This window comes from Sceloporus undulatus, chromosome 6 (genome assembly GCF_019175285.1).
Source record: "Sceloporus undulatus isolate JIND9_A2432 ecotype Alabama chromosome 6, SceUnd_v1.1, whole genome shotgun sequence".
NCBI classification, from domain to species: Eukaryota; Metazoa; Chordata; class Lepidosauria; order Squamata; family Phrynosomatidae; genus Sceloporus; species Sceloporus undulatus.
In genome coordinates, this window is record NC_056527.1 from 115,822,635 (window position 1) to 115,848,189 (window position 25,555).

Below are 25,555 nucleotides of genomic sequence, written 5' to 3' on the forward strand. Positions count from 1 at the left end.
TGTGCAACGCTGGCAGAAAGAGTAAATCAAAAATTCACCAGACAATGACAGCTTTCTTGGGCCAGTTTTTAATTTGCTCTATGGCCAACACAGCTACCCCTGACTTTTGTATTTTTATTTTCGGGCAGAAAGAGCATTCTCTTAAATCAGAGAATTACAACCGAAAGGACGTCCAACCTCCTGCCATACAGAATCATCCCGGAGAGAAGCGGGAATGCTCTTTTGCTCCAACACAAACCAGGTCAACCTAGAAAGAAAAGACAAGGAAACCAAGAACTTGGGCGTTCTCCACAGAACATTCATTTATTGTACTTTGTTTTTTGACTTCCAAATTTCAATACATATGTTTGGTTTTCACAGCATGGTCTCTCCCAATTCTGTCAGTATGGGGTCCCACCCCTTCCAGCAAAACCCAGGCCTGCTGAGGAAGAGGGGAGGGGAGAGGAGGAGGACTGGGCAGCAGACATTAAGGAGCCATCTGAATGCCCCTGATCCACCAGGCCTTCTTTCAGAGATTGGGGCCAAAGGCCCATCTTTTGGGGCTCTCTTTCTCCCCTTCAAAAGCCCTCATTCTTTGACTTAAGTGAGGAAGTGGGAGGGAGAGACTGGGTCCAAAGAAGCTGGACAGCAGCAGTGACACCTGCTGTCCAGCTAGAGAACTGCAGCCCCTTTTCCTTTCCCCCATCCTCAACGCACACCTTTCTCCACACAATAGTGTATATGGAAGACGATGTGTCAGGGACCTCCACTACCACTATCACAGCAGCTCCGTGAGCCACCTCAAGCATCACCACCGCCACCACCCTCCCCCCTGAAGGCAGCCCCACCTCAAACCTCTTCCCCAGCAGTTCACACTCCAGGCTCCCATCCAAGAATGCAGTCCCCACCAACCCCATCCTTGGCAAGGAGATGGAATAGGGGAAGGCATCAGCCACCAAACTGCCCAGCTCCCTTGTCCCTCCTTGTTGGGAGTGAGGACGGCCTCAGGCTTCTGCCTTCATCCTTATTCCAGCCCCTTCCCACCCCCCACAAATGCAACACTCCTTGTCCCACCACATGTTCTAATCACTACCAGCAAGACGCCCAATGCACAGTCTTCCCTCCAGACTGGCAAGGCTGTCCTCCAAGTCTTCTTTTGCCTCGATGCCACAACATTTAAGGTCGCACCTCTCCTGGGGCTCTTCTTGGAATTCCTTGGCCTTTCAAGAGAGCAATCGGTACAGAGAGAGAGAGAGCGCTGACAAGGAGAACCATTCCTCCCCTCTTTGGGAGAGAAAGGCGAAAGAGACGGGATGGGAAAGAAGGGACGAGGGGATGGGGTGGGGGAGAGATGTACCAAAAAATGTTTTAAAAGTCACAAGTCGCTGACGTTATAAACAGGCCACAAAAGATGGCAGTCTGTGCTACACAAAGGAGTCGGAGGGTCTCACTCGGCACAATATCACAAGTACTACGTTTGCAAAGTTGAACCAGCTGGTTTGGGGCAAGGATAGAAAAGTGGGGCTACAGAGGAAGGAGGGCTGTTCTCGAAACAAAATTACACAAGTCTCCCCCCTCTTACTCAAGTCCACACACGTAACATCTCCTAACCCCACTTTGCCTGCAGTTTCATCCACAAATAGAGAGAGCAGACACAAAAATCATTATGTTACTACAGGGTACAGAGGGAGAGACGAGGATATAACACATTCATCTAAATGTAATCCCCAGGGCCAGGGGAGGAGCGCACCTTTTCTAGCCCTGTGGATTTAACTGTAAGGCTCCCTGCCCCCCAAAAATTAACCCCGATCACCCTATTCCTGTATTATATTACTCCCTTCTCCTTTTGTGTCGTGTCTTTTAGATTGTAAGCCTGAGGGCAGGGAACCGTCTGACTAAAAAAAAAATTTATGTACAGCGCTGTGTAAACTTACAGCGCTTTATAAATAAAGGTTAATAAATAATAAAAATAAATAATATGACATCAGATCTGGAGAAGTTAACAATGTAACTCCCCCCCATCACTTCTGAAAGGAACCAAAGCCTTGATTCCCCCTTTCTAGCCCTCCAGCATGCATTCACACACATACACTCCAATTCCCTATAGATAGGCAGTGATTGCAAGGAAAAGTTTAATAGGAAAGTTATTCTGGGAAGTGGGAGCAACTGCCCCTCCTCTCCCGCTCTTAAAAACATTGCCTCCATTACAGAAGAGGTGTGGAATGTACATATTATTTATTACCTTGTTGCGTATTTTGTTTTTAAAAAAAGAGGCAGTTTCATTGTAGAATTGTACTTATGGCAAGAAAATCAGTTGCCTCTGCCTTGTTCAGAGGGGGAGGCGAGGAGAGGAGACGGCTGTTGCAGTAACTTCATAGGCTGGCTTTCCCTCCCCACAGTATCTGAAGGGGTTGTAAGGTGACTTTCAAGTAGACACAGCACAACTCCAGGAATGTTACAGAAGATCACAAAGGGTGCTGACTCCCCCCTCTTTCCTTACACTGAAAGAGGAAGGGGTTGAAATTAAGGAAGGGTGGGCAAAGACATTCATAACACCCAACCCTACAGCCCAGTCAAAAGTCACAGGCAGCAAGGATTAGGTGCTTCCGAGTAGGTGTCTTAAAATTTTGGAAGAGCAGGGGATGGGCGGAAGGGGTCTACAATTCAAGACAGGCCACTATTCACCATTAGCATCCAGTTGACAATTTGGGGGCAAAGGAGGGGTAGGGAGTGTTTTAAGAACCCACCTAATGGGGAGAAGAGGAAAAGGAACTTGAGGTCACAGGGAATTATTGGTCCTCAAAGATTTCAGTTAGAAATCAAGACATGGGGGGAACACTGTCAGACATTAGGGGTTGACAGAAGAGAGAACAGGTGAGATTCCATGACACATGGAAAGTCTAGTAATAAATCTACAGACAAAATATATTATATTATATTATATATATATATATATGTATAAATAACAAATCAGGCTATTTACAGGACACCCACACGCAATGCACACGCACGCACACACACGGGGGAAGGGAGAACTGGGCAGGGGGTGTAAGGGATGCATGGAGGGGATGAGGAGGGGCTGGAAGATATGGCTGAGATCTAGAGGAGGGGGGAATGCTTCGCCCCTCGTGCCTCTCCCGGCCGCTGCTCTTGGATGGAAATGGCTCCATGTATTTCACTAGGTGCTGAAGTAAACTGCAAAGAGTGGGGAGAGAAAAAAGCAGAAAAGGCTGGTTAGCACCCTGGGGAAGGCTCAGCCATCCTTACAGCACATCACTTTGAAGACTTTGCAATCCAAACACCCACAGCAGCCCTGCCCTGAGAGCTAGGTAAATGGAAATGAGCCCTTCTTTCTGCAGAAAAGCCTCCCTCCACATTTGCTGACTTGAGTGTTTTGAAACAGAACGGAAGAGTGTAACTGTTTTAGAAGGAGAGAAATAAAATTGAATTTCCATGGCTGTGTCACAAAGTCTGCAGGAGGAGGTGGGATTTGAACCCAGACTAAGCATCACACTGGACAGGGCAGACAGTGCCTCTCCCCACCCTGCCATGTGCCCGTACATACATGCACACACCATCTCATTCCAGCACGTGGCACTCACCAATGATAACGATCAAGACAATGGCGCATATCACCCCCAGAATTATCATCATCTGAAATTGGAAAGGAAGAAAGAAGAAGTGTGAGAGCAGGAATTGGTAAAAGCAGTAATAAGACTGCAGTTACTTGCTGGGGCCAGCCATAGAAAGGACACTGTAGTGTATACTGTATATACCCATGCATAAGTCTAGAAATTTAGTCAAAAAATTGATCCAAAACAAACAAAAAACAAACAAACCCTGAGCTAACTTATCCATGGGTTAATGTAAATATTGTATTATAACTCTTATTTTTTAAAAAAGGAACCATACCCTGGTGAAAGGCAAGAGTGTAATCTGACACCCCCCACCTCCAATCCATCCAACCTTTAGTGTGAGCACAAACAGTTATACCTGCTGCAATTTTGTAAGTTCTCTAGCATTGTTTTCTTCTGCTTTGTCCTTTTAGATTCTTTGTTATGTGCTCCTAGGTTTCACCCCAGACTTATCCATGGGTCATATCAAAATCTGTTAATTTTGGCCTCAAAATCCTGATTTATAAATGAGGTCAGCTTACAGTCAATTATATACAATACTAAATAAAACATATTTTAAGAGAGATACTAGGGCTTAGCCTTGTTTGGAAGCAATGCTCTCAAGAATGGAATTTTTTGCCCTTTCTCAATTTCCTGCTATTTAACCAGCAATTGAAAATCTTATGTTCAGAGGCTGTGTCTTCCCCATTCTGTTTCCATTTTTCCAGGGATGAACTTGAAATTAAATTTAAGACTCCAGTGCTAAGCATTCCAATTAAATCCCAGGCAGCCATTTTGACACAAGGACAAGGATGTCATGGGGCACAAGGACCTCTGGCCACAAACTAAAATCTCTCTCCCAGCAGGTTAGGATGAAACCCTTCAAATGTCATTTACCTTTAGGTTCTTCCACCAGTATTTGCGTTTCAGCTTGGCTGCACTGGTTTCAAACTGGGATGCTCCAGCCTGCAGGGCATCAGCACGGTCATCCAGTTCTGAGAGCTTCTGATCCCTTTCGAGCACCTTGTCCACATTGACTCGCATGATGTCCACTACCTGAGAGGGGGAGGGAACAAATACGTATGGAAAGAAATTGTTCAGATGTATGGGCAAACATCTACAATTGCCAATTATGTCTAAATGGTTCCTTTTGGTGGCCATTTCCTACCAACAGTCAACAAAAAGGGAACAATCCCCCCAACCTTTCATGCACTAAAGCAATAGTCCTCAAACATTTTACTCTTGTGACCCCCCCTTTACATCTACAACAGATGTCCCCCTGCCATGTAGTGTATGAATAAAAACATTTTGTTTGTTTAGTGTGCGTATTTTAATTCAAACATTCATGTATATTCATACTTTAACATCTTATAAGGAAATAACTATTCTCCTCCTTCAGGCAGAGGCTTCAAGTGCCCTCCTTGCCTTTCTCTTCATCTCCAGGACAGAAAAGATTTGGAAAGTGAAGGAGAAGGATCAGGACTGACAAGTCTTTCAGAAACTCTTGTGTCCACCCAGGGGGGGTCCTGCACCAGGTGTCACACGGTGGAGAGGGAGTTGGGACTACTGGTAGGCAGGACTTCCAGTGGGACTTCCAGGACTGGAGAAATGGCCAGCTGCATGGCCTGGAGACCCCCCTGAGGCCCGGAGCAACACCCGCGCAGGCCAAAAGAGCGCCTGTGGGGAGCAGGGGCCAACCAGGTGTCACCCCCTCTTCTTGGGTGTCATCCCCCTCTTTTGGGGAGTCACCTGGTGTCTCCCCCCAAGTGATGCCACTATGTCCACCGCACAGTTTGAGAACCACTACAATAGAGGATTTCATGGTGAAGAAGACCCTGTACCAGGGGCCCCTTCACACTTTTCCACAATAACTACCATAGCTGCATCCTATGGAATCCTGGGATTTACAGTTTAGGGAGAGTCATTTAAAATTCTCAGCCAGAGAGCTATAAGGCCCAGATTCCACAGGTTGCTGCCATGGTTGTTAAAGTAGAATACAGCACCATAATTGAGTAGTGTTGAACTGGAACCAGCTCCATCTGGAAGATAACCTCATCCCGACTCATGTCCAAGGTCAGCCTGATGACAAGTCCTCCCACACAAGCCGAGAACACAGGCGGGCAGGCAGCTTTTCTCTTGACTGCAGCTAAGGACAGATTTCTTTCTACAGGCTATCACTTTGCTAAAATAATAATAATAATAATAATAATGATAATGGGGTTTATTTATATGCCGCCCAATCATTGGGAATCCGGGCAGCTTACAATAGAGGGGATAATAGACAGTTCCCTGCCCTCAGGCTTACAATCTAAAAAGACACAACACAAAAGGAGAAGGGAATGGTGGGGGGGCGTCAATGCAGTGTCTAATCTTCCTCCACCTATTTTTACCAGTTTAGCATTATGGTTTTATGTGGCATTATAAGCTGTTTTAAATACAGAGACTGGAAAAAAGGAGAAATAGGGTGAACATCTTATTAATAAAGAATGTAGGTTTGACTGGTTGACTTTTTAATGTTTAGCCTGGAGAAAAGAAGGTTAAGAGGTGATATGATAGCCCTGTTTAAATAGTTGAAGGGATGTCATATTGAGGAGGGAGCAAGCTTGTTCTTAGAGGTCTTTAAGCAGAGGCTAGATGGCCATCTGTCGGGGATGCTTTGATTGAGAGTTGCTGCATGGCAGAATGTGGTTGAACTGGATGGCTCTTGGGGTCTCTTCCAACTCTACGATTCTATGATTCTTTAACTTGCTTTAATTTGTTGACATGTCTAATATGTCTTTAATGCCTGAAATTATTTTAATCTATTTATATTGATTCCACTTATACACCACCCTGAGCTCTTGTGATGTAAGTGGGGCATTCATCTTTTAGTTGATAAATAAATAAGCAAGCCAGAAGTTACCCAGAAAATCATAATTGTTACCCAGTTTGCCTTTACACAAGCCCTGAAAAGTAGGCCACAGTGGGGGCTGAAGGCTCCCTTCAGAATGGGATGGTAAATTCTGCTCTGAGTTTTAAGCATGAACTTTAAAGGAGCCTTTAAACTGTTCCTGTTTGGGTGATAAAGTTTAGCACCTTAAGGAGACTGGGCTAAAACTCAAGACACCCTCAAAATGGAAGCCACCAACCACCACTGATAGGCTACCCCTGTGGAATAACATTTCAGACATGACACTGTGCCTTCGAAACATGACAAACCACTTTATCTTTGACTCCTCTCTCTTCTTAGCCACAGAGCTTGAAAAAAGTTAATTTAGGGGATTAAAACGCTCAGAAACTGGAAAGTTCTGAGCATTGTGAACTCCAAAAACAACATTTCCAAGCTCTGCCTTAAGAGGGGCAAGATAAGGAAGATATATTACAAGGCGCTTTGAGTTTCTAGGGTAAGGTAGAGAAAAATGCCACCAAATTTTTAAAAGTCCCTGGCTCTCATGTTGAGATAATAATCACACTTCTCTCTCTCAGCATTCATTCTGAATGACTCAAGCTAGGATCTCACATCCCTACCTGTACAAGTCAAAGGAAGAAGCGCAGCCCTGTGAGCAGACCACATGCTTGGCACAGAGAGGGCCCCATCTATCCTGGCATCTCCAGTTTAAAAGGGTCAGTGAAGAGATGATGGTGAGAGGTCTGCAAAGCCCCTCCTAACAAAAGGACAAATCTAAAGAGTTTCCTAAATATCATCATCCATGTTCTAAAATCTAAGCCAGTTCTGTAACAAGATGAGATGAGACCTGCGGAATCAAACTGGAAAACTATAAATAGCCCTGTATCTTGTTTCCTGCTTTCAATGGAGTCAACTGAATGGGAGACTGCCAATGAAGACCAGGTGTTGTAGGTATTTCTTTGGATTTGTTAAGCATTCATTTATTGAATGTATATGCCACCTTTCTCCTGGGATACCAGTGAGCTTACAACAGGCAAGGCACAAGGATGACAGTTGCTTCTCTCTTGTGTTCTCCAGCAACTGGCATTGAGAGACATATGAACTCTGGCTGTGGAATCAGCTAACCGGTCCCTTTACGTACTTATATTCTGTCCTTCCCCACTGGAATGCAATTCAATGGGGCTTATGGAATAAAAAGAAACTCAACTAACACCAAAAAATAAAATTAATAATAATAATAACATAATTTTAAAGCACATATGTTTTATATAATGAAATTTCTGTTTTAGCGCTTCCCTGTTTTTAGCCTCTGCTTTTAAACAATCAATTCCCATGCGCCTGCTAGCACAGAAAGGTCTTCTTCACCTGACAAAGAATGGAATGCGCCAGCCTTGCCTCCCTGTGAAGGTCCTGGAATAAGAGAAGCATTGTCCAGATGAGGTTTGCCATTGGCTTCTTTTAGGCTGAGAGAGTGTGATTTGCCCAAGATCACCCAGTGGGTTTCATGACTGAGCTGGGAATTGAACCCTGGTCTCCAGAGTCATAGTCCAGCACTTAAACTACTACATCATGCTGGCTCTCACATTAAAGCCCAAGCTCATCCCAGCATTAAAGCCTATTAAAAACACTTTTTGAACCACAGTTGGAGAAAACTCTTAAAAATTGTATGAATCAGAGATCATGAAGAAGAACATGAACGACTGAGGGAGTTGGGTACGCTCAGCTTGGAGAAGAGAAGACTGAGAGTAACAAGACAGCAATCTTTAAATATCTGAAGGGGTATCATATTGAGGATGGAGCAAGCTTGTTCTCTACTGCTCCAGACGCTGGGACTTGGAACAATGAATTCAAACTACAGGAAAAGGAATTCCACTAAAAATTCCACTAAAAATTAGGAAGAATAGACTGCCTCTGAGGGTGATGCACTATCCAACTTTGGAGGTCTTTAAATAGACATTAAATTGGCATCTTTCAGGAGTGCTGCAGTTGTGTAGCTGGTTTGGATTACATCTCCCTTGCACTCACTTCCAACTCTTAAGACTCTAAATATTTATGAGGAAAATTATTCTATTGTCTCCTTAGAAGACTAGCTTACAGCTTTGGAAAATTTACTCAAAATTTATTATCCTGTAACAGTAATTTTATAAAACTGCTATTTTGTGATTGTTGTTAAGACAAACCTATCACAGGGTTTTCTGGGGCTGAGAGTGTGTGCCTCACCCAAGGTCACCCAGCGGGTTTCTATGGCCAAACAAGGAATGAGACCCTGGTCTCCAGAATTGCAGTGGAGAAAAATAACTTTTCCTGATACACACATAAAACAGTAAAACCCATTTGTATGATTCGCAGAGACCACGAAGAAGAAGCTGCAATACTTCTCACAAACACCAAGGTAGGGAAGGTTGAAGTTGATTTAAGGGTGTGGGGTGGGGAAAGCATTTATGCTACACTTCCTGCCCACTTTATTCAGAAGTAAAGGCACCCACTGCTCCTCACCTCATCCACTTGCGCCTGTGTTTGCTGGAGCCTTCTGTTGCTGGTGAGGTTGGGGGGTGGAGGAGGAGGGCCACCCCCCTCTCCTCCGGCAGCAGGGGGTGCGGCAGCAGCAGGAGCCGACCTGGACGGGAGAGAGAGAGAGGAAATGATCATTCCCACCACTTCAAGATAAAACGACATAACATCTCTCACACTACATTTTTATAGCTGGTCTTATGGAGCTCAATATACTACGTGAGAATGAAGCAATATATGTAAGTCACAACAACCCAAGCAGGGTGGATGTGCTGGGTTCAGGAGTCAATCCCCTGTAGGCCATAAAATGTAGCCCTCCCTAAACACATACAACACAAGCCCCCCAAACTCCATTTTATTCTGCAGTCCTTCTCAAAACGGTGCCAGGAAGTGATGCAACATCAATTCCTGACACCATTTTGAGAAGGTCTGCAGGGGGAAAACAGAGGTATTTGGAGATAGTATGGGATTGTGGGATATTTGCAGAGATATTTCTGTGTGTTTTGACACATTTGGCAGGCCTCTTGCAGGCTTTTCAGGCAAAAAGTGTCTGAAAGTTATTTTAAAATATTTTAAAATTTGAAGAATCAAAGGGGTTATGAGGGACTGATGACAGGCTTCATGGCCACAAAGTAGTGTCCAGGAGCTTAGAACAATTTCAGATAGAGACAGAACAGAAGAGTGGATGGCTTCAATCCATTTATGCCATCTTCCGCTTTCAGTACAATTTAAAGAGGTAAATTTGGTAAGGAGGAAAAGGTCTTGAGAAACCTCACAGTTCAGTGGAGACTGGTGCCTCTACATGTCCTTCATGCAGCCCAGAACTGCAACTACCACCCTGGGTTTTTCTGAATTACAATTCCCAGCATCACAACGCCTGTGTTGGCTGTAGGATTCTGAAGCTCTAGTCAATTGGAGTAAAGATTCACAAGCTCTGACTGAGTACAACTAGCAGTACATTGCAAATGAGAGAATACAGACCAATCCCAGAAGATGAAGATTTTACAGGTCTTCAATAAGTTTACACTAAGTAGATGTTGATTTACTTATTGTAGACAGAAATGTGCTTAATCTGGACCCATTGTTTAAACCCCTGGGACCAGCCAAAAGGCTCACAGAGCTGTTGAGATGATAAAAAATGAGCTAAACTTCCACAGGAATAATCTCTCCTCAGTAAAGTGTTTTGGATAATAATCTTGCAAGAGTAACCAAAAACTACCTCACTGGGTTGTTGAGCTGATAAAATTGGGATAAACCTCCTGTGATAAAAGTGTTGAATAATAACCAACCAAGGCTAAAAGTGTTGCAAAACAAATTGTTACGGCTGAATCAGAACTTACAAAAACTGCTAGAGCCATCTTAGAAGCGCTCTATTTCCCCATACAATGCAGGTAGATAGACGTGTGTGTGTGTGTGTGTGTGTGTTTTGTTTCAAAAAGGGCTCCTGCAGCCAGACACATGCCCAACCTCTAAATGCAAGGAAAGCTTCAAGAGCAAGGCTTTCAATAATACCCCAGGGGTTCTGACGTCTGCACTAGCATCTCCAATGCATTACACAAGCACAAGCGGCACAACCTTTCCAGTGGTTGCCCCGTGGGTCTGAAATACAGGTGATGCAGCAGGTCCTTTTCTTTGCTGTATTTTAGAGAGAAATTGAAAACATTCCAACTGGCTTTTAAAGTAGGAATGAACAGATTTCATGCTCATGAACTTCTTTTGCCCTCAATCCCACCCAAATCTTGAAATCCACCTACTAGAGATGGGTGTGAAAGATACAATCTTCAAATTAAAGTATTCTGAAAACAGGATTTTGTTTAATTCTTCGAGACTCTGTGTGTGTCTGTGTGTGTCTGTGTGTGTGTGCCTTCAAGTCACCTGTCAACTTGTAGCGACCCCACAAATCTCATCAGGTTTTCTTAAGCAAGAATCACTAAGGTGGGTGTGCCACTTCCTTCCCCTGAAATAGAACCGACAGCTCCTGGTATACATTGGCAGTCTCCCATCCAAGTACTAACTAGGGCTGACACCGCTTAGCTTCCAGGATCAGATGGGATCTAGTGACAAAAGCTTAATTTGCCATGTACACATACATCAGATTCAATTTATCTCAGTATGGAATTTGTGGGACCTGGTCTAAAAGTGCATGTAGTACAGAGGCCTGTTGCATGAAGAAGGCTTGTTGCTCAAGCTCAAAGCAGGCCTGGATTTGGCCAGCATGTGAATGAAAAAGACACCAGGAAGCCCCTCAAATTCCATCACAGAAGTGATGCAAAAGGAATAAAGTATTTTATAGCACAAAGGATAGACAGCCCCATCTATTACTGTTCTTGTGCCTGTCACTAACATAGTCTTCTTCCATCAGTAACTGCACCTCAACAGGTATTCCTTGTTGTATACTTTCAAATCATTTCCAAAATATGGTGACCCTAGGCAAACCTATCACAAGGTTCCTCTCAGGCTGAGAGAGTGGGAGTTGCCCAAGGCTACCCAGTGAGTTTCTATGGCTGAAGGAGAATTTGAACCCTGGTCTCCCAGAGTCTGAATCTAACACTCAGCCCACTACACCAGGGGTAGGCAACCTTTCTGAGCCGGGGGCCGGGTTGCTGTCCCTCAGACAACTGGGGGGGCTGAAGCCAAAAAATAAATAAATAAATAATTTTTTTTTGAAAAAACAAAATGTATAAATAAATCAGGACAAATGTAGGACAAAATTTTCAAATGGAAGACACTTTTTTAAAAAAAAATGGAGGACATGCGAAAAAATTTGCTGATTTTTTAAAAAATGTTAATATAAATGCATGTTTCTGAGGCTCCTATAGACAATTGCCCCCCAAAGGCCCCGGCCCCGGCGGCAATCGGCAGCAGGACCGGGCTGGAGCCGGTCCCAAGGCCTTGCCGGGCCGCATCTGGCCCATGGGCCGCAGGTTGCCTACCCCTGCACTACACTTTCACCTTAGCACTCTTCCAAATTATACTCAACATTAAACAAAAACTAAGCAAGTGTGTTTACAACAAATCACATTTTGTGTGTCAACTACAATATCCAGAGTCCATGCAGACTTGATTATTTTTAAGGGGCAACATTTTAAGCATCCTTTCTTTTTTGTTTATAGGCTCAAGCACAAGAAATCCCACCTGCATCTATTCCCCACCTCAGAGGGCCCAGCCGGGGAGCAGAGCTATAAATACAGTGGCAGGATAAGACAAGGAGGTGCGTTATTAGAAGGAGGGGGATTAAGACCTGGACAGAGTTACACAAACCAAGATTAGCAGCAGAATTACCAAGGCCAAGCTCTGCAGACGTTAGACAGCTTAAGAACTGGCACTCTGCAGGGATACCAGCCTACAATTCCCACAATCCTCCAGCCCTGGCAGCTCAACACATTTATTTATTTATTTAATGACCTGCCTAACGCTTAAAAAGCAATTAAAGAATTTATAAAGTTAAAAACGTTAAACATTAAAACAGATATAGCTGTGTTAGTCTGTAGAATCAGTACGTAAAGAGATCTTGCCCCTTTTGAGACTAGCTGCCAATTTATTTATTTCCGTTAGTCTCAAAGGTGCTACAAGATCTCTCTGTGTACAAACATTAAAACAGTACAATGTGACTTTACATTTTTAATTGCACAGCATTTAAAAGCCCAACTTTTGTCAGTTTGAAAAGGCCTGTATTTTTACCTGTTGTTGAAAGGAGAGCAGGGATGAGGCCCATCCTGGCCTCAAGTCTGGCAGCAGCCCACCAAGAAGGCCCTCTCCCTTGTTCTCACCAAATACGCCTGAGAGAGCGGTGAGTGAACTTGGGGCTCTAATGGGCTCATAAATAGTGATACAGTCCATCCAATAATCTGGACTCAAACTATACATATTTAGAGAAGATCAGGCTGGATTATAGCTGGTCTGCAGTGTCAACAAAAATGAGTTGGTCATCTGGGACAAATGGAATTCCCAAATACTGCAACCTACAAAAACTGAAATGTTCTATATAAGAAAAATAAAGTGTATATATATATATATACCTGAAATGTTCAAACAGGAGATGAATTACTATGTGCTCTGGTTTCATCTGTACACAGCAAATGGTTCATAATGTTCTAAATGTGTACCCATCAAAGAGATAAACTTAGTGGATGGGATTTTGGGAGATGTCATCTGAAAGACTGAGGAATCCCTGCTGAGGGACAATCACAGTGTCTCAAAACAATAACTTTTCCAAGCACTGGACACAAGATGAATGAATATATCAAGGAGACTCCAAAGATGTCTTTACTTCCAATCTGAGGTTAGACAGATTACCAAATCAGGGGCCTTTCCACACTACTCCGTTACAGTGGGCCCTTGGTATCCACTCTGGTTTGGTTCCAGGACCCTCCATGGATACCAAAATCTATGGATGTTCAAGCCCCATTAAATATAATGGCATGCATAAACAGTGTGTGTGTGTGTGTGTGTCTCACAGTGAAATGGTGTCCTTTATGCTAACAACTCTAAATATACCTCCTTAACCTGTATATCCCAGGATTCTGTAGGATGGAGCCATGCAAGTTAAAGTGGAATCATAACACTACAACAGAGTAGTGCAGAAAGGCCCTAGGAAAGGGTTAAGCAAATGCAGCACCCGTGCCATATGCGGGCGCACTATACACAGCTTTCAGCATACGCTGAAAGCCATGAGGGAGCCTGTGGGAGTGCGCGGGGCACAAGCGGCGGCACGCCCCATTAAGCTTAATGGGGTGCATGCCTGTGGCACACATGCGCCACCGCACCATGCACAAGCCCCATTACTTTCAATGGGACTTAAGCATACACAGAGTTTTTTAATGCGGGGTGGTGGTAGTGGTCCGGAACGGATCCCCCATGTATAAAAAAAGGCACACTGTCCTTCAAATTCCATATGACAGCATCAATTTCTTCAGTTCTCAATATAGGAACCAAAATAAAGGAACTTAAAAAACCTGGTTTCCATCAACTTATTCTCCAGAACATATAGGCCTCTTTCTATGTAAGAACCACCCTCCAAAAAAACCCAGGGATATGGTTTGTTGAGGTGATCCTATGGTTTAAAGGGTAACTTTTTCTCTTCTCTTAATTTTGAACTCCCCCCCTTAAGATTATACACTTGTCCCTCGACATTTCCAGCTTTGACTTTTACAGATTTGATTTTTCACAGATGTTATTAATATGTCCTCTCTAGGAATATCTAGATCCTCCAGCGCAACTCTATGGCCAATGTCTGGCAGATGTTGACCACAGAGTTGCACCGGAGGACCTGTCCTAGAAACAACCTAAAGAGGTGTTCTAACAGTGTTCTGTTATTTGAGGTTTGTCCACATTCACGGGGGTCCTGTGTCTCTAACCCCACCAAATGTGGAGGGACATGCGTAGTGCCATAGTGAAAAAGTATCATTTCACCTTGTATCACTGTAACTCTTTTTAAAAAAAATTAAAGAGAGGAGGAAAAGAATGATATTTATTTCTGATACAGTTCAGAACTAAAAAGAAATCAACTCAAAGTGGGGAAAAGTTGCAACTGGTGCCATGAATTGCCAGAAAATAGCCCAGGGCAACAGAAATCCATTTTTTAACAAAACAAAACCACAAGAACTACATCACACAATCCCATGACATGTTTGGCCCTTTGAGGAGCCAACAGAAAATCCATCAGGAGAAGAAGGATGAATGAAGTGTTTATAAGAAAGACTAGGAAGCTTCCCTCCCAAAAGCCCCATTCCCAAGAGGCTCCTATTCTCTGTGATGACGATGACGCCATCCCCGTCTGACAAAGGCAGTCATGCTTTGCAGGGATGGAAGACAAGTGTCTCAGCCAGGATCATCCGGTCGGAGAGAAAAATTGCTCACTGAACAAAAATGAGAAGAGCTTTCAGAGGATGGCACAGAATAATTTAGAAGGTTTTTTTTTTTAAAAAATATTAAACCAAACCAATAATGTTTTAAAGAGGAAAAACAAGACCATAGACTGCAGCTTGGAGACTAAGAAAAAGACAGAGACTTTCCTGACTTTCCTCTTTCCTCTCCCCAAAATGTATGAGCCAAAGTATTTCCAGAGTACTATGAAGGTATGAAATATAGGAGAGCCAGTGTGAGGTGGCAGTCTGAGCACTGGACTACAACTCCAGAGATCAGGGTTTGATTTCCCGATCAGCCATGGAAACCCACTGGTGATCTCAGGCGAGTCACACACTCTCAGCCCCAGAAAACCTTGGAATAGATTTGGCTTAGGCTCTCCAAAAGCTGGCACACAACAACATGAAACATAGTTAAGATGCTGTTTTTTAATTACAGTATTCAGTCCAAAGACTTGGCAGAATCAACCCATCATGCCCAGAAAACTGTTGTTATTTGCCACCAAGTTGGTTTTGATCTATGGTGACCCTACAAATGAGAGACATCCGTGAACCAAAGTTATCAACTGCCCAGCTCAGGTCTTGCAAGCATAGGGCTACATCTTCCTTAACAGAATCAACCTACCTAATGTAATGTGATCGTTTCTGCTCCCTATTGCCTCCCAATTTTTCTAAATGTATAATAGTGTTGTTATTTGCTGTCAAATCAACTTCAACATAAGAGACCCTGTCTTTTTGGCAATCTGTGGTAGCCACAGAACTCTCCTCACCACATTTTAAGTGAGTTGATTTTCTTCCGATCAGATTCGTCTAGTGTCCAGTTTTCACAACCAGACGTAGGAAATGGAAATACTATGGCCTGCATGATTCTGACTCCGGTATTAATGATTCCAAAGCTTTCTCTGGCAGAGCAATGACGATGTTATTAGAATAGAATTAATGATGTTATACTGCACTCTGAACATTAATCCTATATTACTAATAACATCCTCACTGTTATATGGAGGGTGGGGGAGAGCAGAGAGACAGAAGGTGTCGCCACAGAAGTCCATACTTGAGATTCCCCCCCCCCTTTTAAAAACAAAACAAAAATGTCCTGCTCTTTAAACATTTTAAGATGGGGATGAAGAACGTGTAGCCCTTGAATCAATGTAGGACTACAACTTCCATTGTCCCTCATCACTGGCCACGCTGCCTGGGGCTTAAAGGAGCTGCAGCCCAGTATCAGAAGGGTTTTAAGGCTTGACAACTGGTTTTTAATACACCTTCATTTTGACTAAGGCTGTAAACTGTGCCAGAGATTCATGTGATGAAATTTTCCCCACCTCAAACGTTGTGCAAATAAAGGTCAGGTAATCATGTTAAGCTTCCTTTCCCTGACTTGCTAGCTTTCTATGAACAGAGAATATATTTTCTTCATGTAGATGCTGTTTCCCCTTCTCTGCCGGTTGTCTGAAATGGTACAGTCCCACTTCAGGGTCACGTCATGTGTGTCTTTTTAGCATGGCTAATGGCTGGCAAACTCTCTGCAGCTGCAGAAGGGGCCAGATAGTGGAGGGAGGACTTGTATTTCTAAGGGGAAGCAGGCTGAAGGGTTCAGTGCTCTGAAGTGAACTGTGAGACAATAAATTATACAATGTAAGATAGCATCCACAAACGCTCACCCCTAATCTGCCAACATTTCAAGAGACACAGGATCCTTCCCCCTGGTACTAAATGCTGAATGTATGATGAGCATCTGAACTCCTTACTCTTTCATTTCAGTTGGCATTCATTAAAGACAGCAAAAGATATCCTCCCTACATTCAGCGTCTGTCTCCACCTTCCTATCATTCCTGTTTAAATTTTAACGTCAGACCCAAGACTGAGACAGGATTTGCAAGGAATATGATAGTTAAAGTGTAACAGCTTCATGGCATAAGATCCAGAGAATGCTCTGTGAATTGAACAGGAAACACACAAGGTCATGTGTGTACTGGGCAATTTCCACTTCAGCCAGCACACTGCCAGGAATCTTGAGGAAGCATTATGCTGACATAATTCTGGATTATGCCACTCCTTGTATTTTTTCATATGCTTGCATAAGGAGGTATTCAGAACCCTCTTACGCAAGCAATTCCCCTTTTGTCCACAGTGTAAGTGGACAATTTAAAGAGTGATCTGATGTGTGGAAAAGGCTTCATCTATCTCCCATGCACAAGGAACAGCCACAGGAATGGCCACTGAAGAGGCTGAAATGGTCACTGAAACCCTGGTACTGTGTAAATACGCCTACAGAGCTTTATGCTCCATTGGTGTTGAACATGATTTCAACTTGCATCTTTCCAGAACAAACATGGATGGCAGGACATTGCCACCCCTATGACTTCAAGCAAGTGAGTGGCACTGGCCAAAACAAACCCCACAAAATCCAGTGGCCTTTTATAAAAAACACATTTTAGAAGCAAGGCAAGAGAGTATCTCATTTACTACAGCCTAGATCAGGCAAACCTGGTCAAGACTCTTTCCTAAGGATCTATCACAAAGGCAAGCTATTCTGGATTTACCCCAGAGCAGCAATGAAACCATCTCAATATATAACAGTGTGATACGTTGCCACCCAACCAAACATGGTGGTGAAGATTTCTATATTGCTTGACAGAGAGCAAGCAGAATGGAAAACATCAACTGGAAGAGAACACTCAGGTTGCAAGGAATCACAGCCTGAGGGTGGGATGGACTCTGGAATACCTGCTACCACACCCAGCAAGTGAGAACTACCTTCCTTATTGCTGTGCAAGCTTGTCTTCCTGTTTTGTGCTAGACAGTACTAGCCTTGCAGTGTTGTTGTTGTTTTAAAACCCTGTTTGGAGAAATCTATGCAATTCCAAGTCACCAATCCTCACAATCGGGGAAAAAACATGGGATGGCACATCTGTTCCACACTCACCAGCACTCGCTTCTTCAAAAGCAGCTTCCTTCAAAGCAGGGACTGCATTTTGGATATGAACGTTCTGCCAATTTAAGACTTAAGATTATATATATATATATATATTCCGGAACGTCACATTAAAAAGCCAGAAGGCAAAATTAAAAATTTCCTGCTGACCTCTGTACCCATTTCCTCCCTCGTGCCAATTATTCTATTATTCACAGAAGGAGCAGAAGATGTCCAAAAGTATTTGCTCAACACACTAACAAGAGACTCAACATGGCATCAATTATTATGGATGATAAGAGCCAATGCAGTCGTGTACTTTTCAGCCCTCCATGTATCTATGGAAAGGTACAGAGAAATAGAAGAGGGATCCTAATTCTGTATTATCCCAGTACATGTTTTGCACGGAGAAGGTCAGAGGTTTGATCCATGGCACATCTAGATAAACAAAGATAAGGAAAAAAAGTGGTGGGGAGAACCTTCTCAAACACCCTGAGACACTATTAAAACAGAGCAGAGCTTCTCAAGCAATCTGATGTAGGGAAATGGTAATTTTTAACCCTAATGTGCCAGAGACCAGTACTATATATCTGCCCACTGGCAACATTGGTTTCTTCAGGGAGTGGCAGCTAATGGCTCATGGACCAACACTGGTTCATGGATTACCTCTTTGAGCCGCAGTGTGGTAGACAACAGTGGAGTCAGAGGAAAAATAACTGATATAACTTCTCATGTGACTTAAGATCAGAAATGTTACCTTCTTGGACCATATCTTTCAGAATCCAGGGACCATATTGGCTGGAAGATTATTCTATACAGTTTATAATCCAAAACAATAACTTTCACAAGTTCTCCGGAGGAGGGAGGATCCCAGCATTCATCTTGGTACAAAATATGCATGAGGAGGTGTGGCGTTGCCAAGATTTTTTTTAAAATGGCTGCTGATAAGCACAAGGAATTCATTCCTCGACTGAGAGACTCACACAGACATTGTTCATGAGTCAACAGGGACTAAATAACTAGGCTGCTAGGGTAAATGTGCATAGCTACATCTAAAGTGAAATACTTTATATTAAATACTTTTTATACTAAAATGCCTTCTCCAAACAGCAACTTCCAAACGTGCTGCACTACAATTCCTATGATCCCCAGCCACCAACAGAAAGCTGCACTGTCCTTGTGATAAAGGCAAGAATGAAGGTTGAAAAATAGCTCTCCTAGGGTGAGCAACAATCTGTCCCAGGCAAGCAAGACTACATGTGAATAATTCCCAGAGAGACTGCCTTGTTGTTGTGCTTCAGGATAAAAAGGAAGGAAGCCATCTTTAAGACTGATTTATGGATTCCTTTTATGGATTCCTGCCCCAATCCACAAACTCTGAAATAAACTGGTCAGTCTTAAAAGCTGCCACACAGGCCCCTTCCATCTCTGAGCTGCTAGATCTTCTGGGGTTTATCTGCAAGGGGGACAGACTTCGCACAGCTTCAGACCACAAAAGAAGGTGACTTGAATCATCATCTCCTGGCAATCCCTTTGTCCATCAGGAAGAGGAAAGGTCACAGAAAGGATTGGGAGGAGGAACAGTGAAAGAGCCTGGAGCTTGACTTGTTTACCAACTGCTTCAGAACCAAAGGCTTTGTTTGTTCTCCACTACAAAAAGCCTTGGACTTTCTTCCCCCTCTGATTTGTTTAGGGTTAAGCAATTTGCTGAGGTTTTATACCATGCAAGGTACATCATCTGCAGCCTTGGAAAGCCCAGGATCCAGGTAGCCACACAAGCCAGGAATGACTGCATCCAGGGAGCCACAAAAGGTGGCAGCTAAGGTAGCAAACACTCTCCAGGGCTAGTAACTCTGGCAAGCTTATCTGTCAGGCTTTTATAAGGTGGGAGTCAGTAGGCAGAGGAAAGGGTGTTCATTCAAGTATTTCCCTTCCTAGAACTGCCAGAGGGAAGCACAGCCATCCCTCCCATTGCCTTCCCAAATCATTCACTGGCTAAAGGAAACCAGACTGTTTCTAAGAAAAATGGGGTTAATAAACTGAAAGACAAGGGAAGAAATAAAAGGGCTTTCGTAAAGCCAGAGGGAATTATTTGTTTCACAGACTAACCTGCTCTTCTTTATTTAAACCAGCAGGATCCAGACACACGCCATGGAAATCCCTAGGATAATTCAACTCCTCCTTCTAGGACTGGGAAAATATTTTCAGTCCCAAGCCCTAGCATCAGAAATGTTCGCATTCTCAGGTTGCTAAGACTCCTGCAATTTTGATCTATGTTATTCTTTAAAACCCTGATGACTTTCTGCTGCAAGGACAGAGCAGCCATTTTGGACTGCCAGCGTGATTTCGGCAAAGAATGGGAAGACCAAAGCAGAAGCAGGGTTTCTTGAAGAACAGATACCTCTAAAGATGGAGGGAGAGCTAGGAGAGAAGGAGAGCAAAGACTTCCCAACACAGAGGCCATCTCTGGGGTAGGCAAGTGGTCCAAAGAGGGAATGTGGCTTCAGATGGGAGACCATAAGGCAAGATCACCAAGGAAACTAACAAACGCTTAGGAAGAGAATGTCAGATTGCATGACTGGGTTGCATTCCCTCCTTGTAAATATGTATATAGAGCAGAAGTGAAAGGGAAAGAGATGGAAAAGATAGTGTTAAAATAGCTGGGACTATGGGAGACTATGTCTCCCCAAAATGACCATTTTTAAAAATTTATTTATATCAATCCAGGATATTTCATTGGCTTTTAGTGTTTTAAAATGGTGAAATTTAGCTGCTTCAATGGTAGCTAAAATTGTACTTTTAGCTTTTTCTTCTATGGTCCAAAACACACATCTTGAGACCGCTTCAACTGCCCTGGCTCAATGCTAGGGAATTCTGGGAACTATAGTTTTGGGAGACACATAGATTTCTCTGTCAGAGAGCTCTGGTGCCACAACAAACTACAGTTCCCAAGATTCCCTAGCACTGATCCAGGGCAGTTAAAGTGGTCTCAAACTGGATTATTTCTGCAGAGTGTTTTGGACCTATGTGAACCATGGCTCTTTCAATTCAAATGCTAAACCAGCCTTCTCCAAGCCAGCAGTCTCCAGAAATTGGACTACAACCTCTATCATCCTCACACAACTTAGTCACTGGGGTGGTAGAGATGAGGCTTGTAGTCCAACACAACTGGAATATACCCAGTTCAGGAAATCTCTCCAAGACAAACCATGTCACTGAGGAATCTTCCAATTAAGCAGGAAATTCAGATCAATAGGTACAGTATGTGTATTTTTAAAGAAGACTGAAGTGACTTTAGCAAAACCAGGTTAAGAAGAGGGAAGCTGGTGGCATTTTATAGATCAAGTATCTCCATACGTTTTAGAGGAATGATATGTATACCTACTGGTACAAAAAAAGGCTAGTCAAATAAGAAAATTAAAGGTAATTTAAAAACCAATATAAGTTTATTCTTGATACCTCTAGGGATTTTATTTCTTTTCCAAACCTTGTTCCCAGAATTAAGCAGCTGGACAAGGTCACAATGGCCCCCACAAGAGAGAGGAGGCCCATGTCTCCCCAAGACTTGGCATTTATGCTTTCTTATTTAATATATGGTCTCTACATAGCTGAAAATCTCCAGCAAAGTGCAAATAAAATCAGTTTACAACAGTTTAAAGGCAGCTAGCTAGATTTGCCCAGAACACTATGTCTCAAGAATGGCCAGCCTTCAAGACCAAAAAATATCAACAGTCCCTTTAGAATCCATCCTTCGCCCTCAAAGCAATTCAAGAACAATGCCACTGCGCATGTGCAGAATGCATTCTACTTCCCTATAAGTACACTACAGGATTTCTGTTCTGGAGCAGGGTCAAAGCAACCACCCTTGATCCTTTTTTTCCCGTTTCTTTTAACTTAACCAACAAAAGCTTTCCAAAAAGACTCTACCTATGTGCTATATTTTCCCTTACCTACCTCTTCAGGGAGTGGTCCCCAAACTGTGCTCTTTAAGGGATTATGGACTTCAGCTCCCAGAATCTCAGGCTTGGCCAACATGGCTGAGGCTTCTGGGACCACTGCCTTAAGAGATGCACTACTGTCTTCAACACCCCATATTCTTCAAGTGCACAAATGCAGCTCCAAACCACACATTTTGGGTGTGGGTTCTGTATTACATTCCTCCCAGGGGAGGTTAAGGGACATCTGCCTCTTTCTACCATCCTTCTGACAGCAGGCAAAACCCCTTTCCATTCAGGCAGGCCTTTCCCAAGTGACTGCCATAGTAAAGATAAAGGGTTTTTTCCCAAAGGGATGTGCTGCTGGATGTTTTACCATTTATCATCTGCACTGGGTTTCAAATTTAATGTGGAGTTTTAAGATATATTTATTTATATACTATCCAGCTTTGCCCCCAAAGCAGCCATTTCTCAAGATTGTAATTTCATCTGCACTTATGTTTTTAGTCTAATTTATGTACAAACTAGAACACCTTTTTCATTACACTGCGCAGAATCCTAGGGTTGGAAGAAAAATGGCACATGAATGAAGCAGATCAATAGGAATTCAAGGGCAGGGGCTGTTGTTCCAGCAATCCCTCTTCTTTCTGGCTGATTTGCCCGTCTGGGTTTCTCTTTTTCTCTCTGTTATCTCCATAAGCTCCATGCTTGTACCTGAAGCTTGGACCCCACCCTCACCACCATTTCTCAGCCTCCTGTATTCTTGTTTTTGCCACTACAAGGGCTTCAGAAAGGAGACAAAATGGGTGAAAGAAAACCCATCTCTCCATAACCCTCACTTTTAAAGGGAATAGAAATGGAGTCATCACACAGGTATCCCTCACAGTATCTCATTACTGGTTCCCCCCCCCCCAAAGGGTGCCATTTACCATCATTTGCCTTCTCCCACTCCCACCCCACCCCCCAAAAATACCCACAAAGGAACAAACTGCAAAGGTTGAATGGAAATCAAGGCTGTCATACCGCCGGCGGAGAGAAAAACACGGATATTTTTAGCGTCATCCATCTGCCTCTTCTTGCGTGTTTGCAAAATCTAAAAATACTCCATGAGGTAAAGGAGGGGGGACACATCTGCCTTAAAAATGCCCCCAACCTCCCCCCCCAAAAAAAATTCTATTTCAAAGCCAGTGGGGCCATTTCTAATGACTACCAAAAAAAGGTTAAAAAATGGAAAGGTGGAAAGAAAGATCCAGCCATTTTCATCCTTTGAACTGACCGTGCTTTTTCTAGCCTCCTCTCTTGCCTCTTTCCATTCCAAACCATCAGGATTTTGGGCTTTCACAGCTGGAGGGGCGATATTTCAATAACATCCTCACCCCCCCCCCCCATCCGCCTGGACCTCTGGTGAAATGGGGGCAGATTCTGATCTCAATGGGAGGGAAAATCCCTATTTTCTTTCTAGTTTTGGTTGTTCAGCCCCCCTTTTTATACAGCTGACAGGAAACCTGTGAAGCCACCCTCCTTGCAGGTGTTTCCATAGACAGAAGGGAAGGGTCACAATCGGGCATAAAAGGCCACTTTTCCTTCTGAAATCTGACATATAGATAGATAGATAGATAAATCTGATCAAGGAAAATAGCCCCCTCCTCACAACAGAGTTCCCCGCCCTAAAATGAGGGAGGGACCCTATAAAAGGACCTCATTTACTCCTGCCAAGTGTTGAGGGAAAGGCAACATTATAGGCTTTGTTTCTGTTACTGTATTGTACTGTATAGCCACTGTGATGTGGATTTGCTTCAAGGAGGGAGGGGGCACAGTGGGGTTATTTCATTGTATTACAGGGTTTTTTAAAACTAACATAAGCCGCCTCAATTCTGTCGAAGAGGCGAGATAGATTTTTATGATGAAGATGATGATTCTTGCTCCTATTTTGCCTGTATGTTCTCCCCTTTCCCTGGGAGATGCAGCAGGGCTGACAGCTGGTGCTTTCCCCCAACATCATCAGCCTCTTTCCTTTGCCAGTTCGGAGGCAGACATCGCATTCGCTTTGGAGAAAGGAAAGGAGCATTCATTCAAACCCCTTCCACGAAAACAAACCAAGCAACCCAGCCTTGCATTCCAGGAAGCCATCCAAAGCCCCCTTCCATCTTTCCCAGCCTTGATCCCTCTTCCCCACAGCTCTCCTTCCACAAAATCGCCTTAGCTTTTCGGTGTGTGGGAGGGAGAAGACACAAAAGGGACAGGGTCGGCCATTTCAAAGCAGGATTGCAAAAGGGCTGCAAAAGCATAGGCTCGCCTCCTCTCAACAGGGAGGTGCACTGTTTTTAATGGGGGGAAGGAACAAGAACCCCCCTTGATCTCTTATGCATAATGCAACAGGGAGGGGTTCCTTGCACCGCACCTATTTCCTTGCAATGACCCCCTGGTTGCATCAAATACTATGCATAAGAGATCAAGGGGGGGGTTCTCTTATGCATCATGCTTAATGCAACTGGGGCTTCATTGCACCGCATCGATTTCCTTGCAGTGAGCCTCCTCTTGTTTTTAAACACAGACACAAAAGGAAAGCAAAGCAAAGGACGCAGGCGAAATCTGCAATTGCGTGGGTGTCTTGGGGGGAAAATGGGGAGGGGGGACCTGGCACCCCCCCTCCAGGTTCAATGCAGCCCTGCTGCGAGGATTGCAAGACCCCCGGCTTTCTGCATGACTTACATCTTGGAGGGGCTGGAGGCGCTCAATGGAAAAGGCTCTGCTCTTCTTCAGCTGCTGCTGCTGCTGCCTCGCAACTTGGGTCCAGGCGGGAAGATGGCGGCCGGAATGCTCAACATCCGGGCACTTCGGGAGGGGAGGGGGAGGAGGAGAGCGGGGCTCAGGAAAGGAAGAGGGAGGAGGAGGCCTCAGCCCACCGCCGCCATCTTGGCCCCTCTCTGTCTCTCTGCTTTATGTGGGAGATGTGGAATGTGTGTGTTTTTTCCCCTCACAGCATTTCTTTTTTAAAATGGAATTCCTTTTTCCCCTTGTTGGGAGGGAAAGCGACTCTGTCCTAAAGAGAAAAAAGGAGGGGGAAATAATAATAATAAAAATAAAAAAGCACACAAAAAACAACAACACCAAAAACACACCAGGCTTAACTGAGAACGATTAATCGATTCCCCCATTTAAAAGTGAGGGAAACACAGATACCACCAGAGACTTAAAGGAGGGACAACACACACACACACACACACATGCATATCTGTACTATAATACAGATATGTTTTACCTCAGTAACAACTAAGTCCTGTTCTTGTTTTTCCTGGGGTGCTTTATTTGTGTGTGTATGTGTATATATACACACATGCACAAATAAAGCACTCCAGGAAAAACAAAAACAGGACTTAGTTGTTACTGAGGTAATTCTATAGAAGTGTGAATACATAAACTCTTCTTGAAAAAGAAGGGAAAGCTATTCCCACCCCTCAGAGGGGTAAAAATAGAGGGAGAAAAAATATATATACACAATAAAAATAAAGGATGTATAAAACATCACAACCCAGGACTTTACTGAGAAAATTCTATAAAACTGTGAATACCTAAACTCCAATTTAAAAAGAAAGGAAACCGACACTATTCTGCATTTGGGGGAGGAGGGAGGAAAATATAAAAATAAATATACAGTAAAAGCACTTACAAAAAACAACCAACACAACCCAGGATTTTAGCTGTTATTGAGAAAATTCTATTAAAGTGTGAATAGCTCCCATTTAAAAGACAAGGAAAGCTATTCCCACCAGGAAAGGAGGGAGAAAAAAGAAATAAAAAATAAACATAAAAGACACACACACACAAAAAAAAACAACAACAACCAA

General features: G+C 43.5%; 1 protein-coding gene across 1 annotated transcript; it reads right to left on the reverse strand.

Annotated features, from left to right (window-relative positions):
* Positions 1 to 277: 277 nt before the first annotated feature.
* VAMP2 (vesicle associated membrane protein 2) lies at positions 278 to 24,558 on the reverse strand. Its single transcript, XM_042475072.1, has 5 exons — positions 24,420 to 24,558; positions 8,977 to 9,097; positions 4,491 to 4,649; positions 3,582 to 3,633; positions 278 to 3,174 (listed from the first exon to the last, which is right to left on the reverse strand). Coding segments are annotated over exons 1-5 (351 nt in total). The 5' UTR covers positions 24,422 to 24,558; the 3' UTR covers positions 278 to 3,157.
* Positions 24,559 to 25,555: the final 997 nt, after the last annotated feature.

Excerpts from the sequence above, each read along its gene's own strand:
- VAMP2 (XM_042475072.1), bottom strand. Across the intron at positions 4,650-8,976 it reads CACAGGCGCAAGTGGATGAG|GTAGTGGACATCATGCGAGT; the intron begins GTGAGGAGCAGT and ends TCCCCCTCTCAG. Across the intron at positions 3,634-4,490 it reads ACTGGTGGAAGAACCTAAAG|ATGATGATAATTCTGGGGGT; the intron begins GTAAATGACATT and ends TTCCAATTTCAG.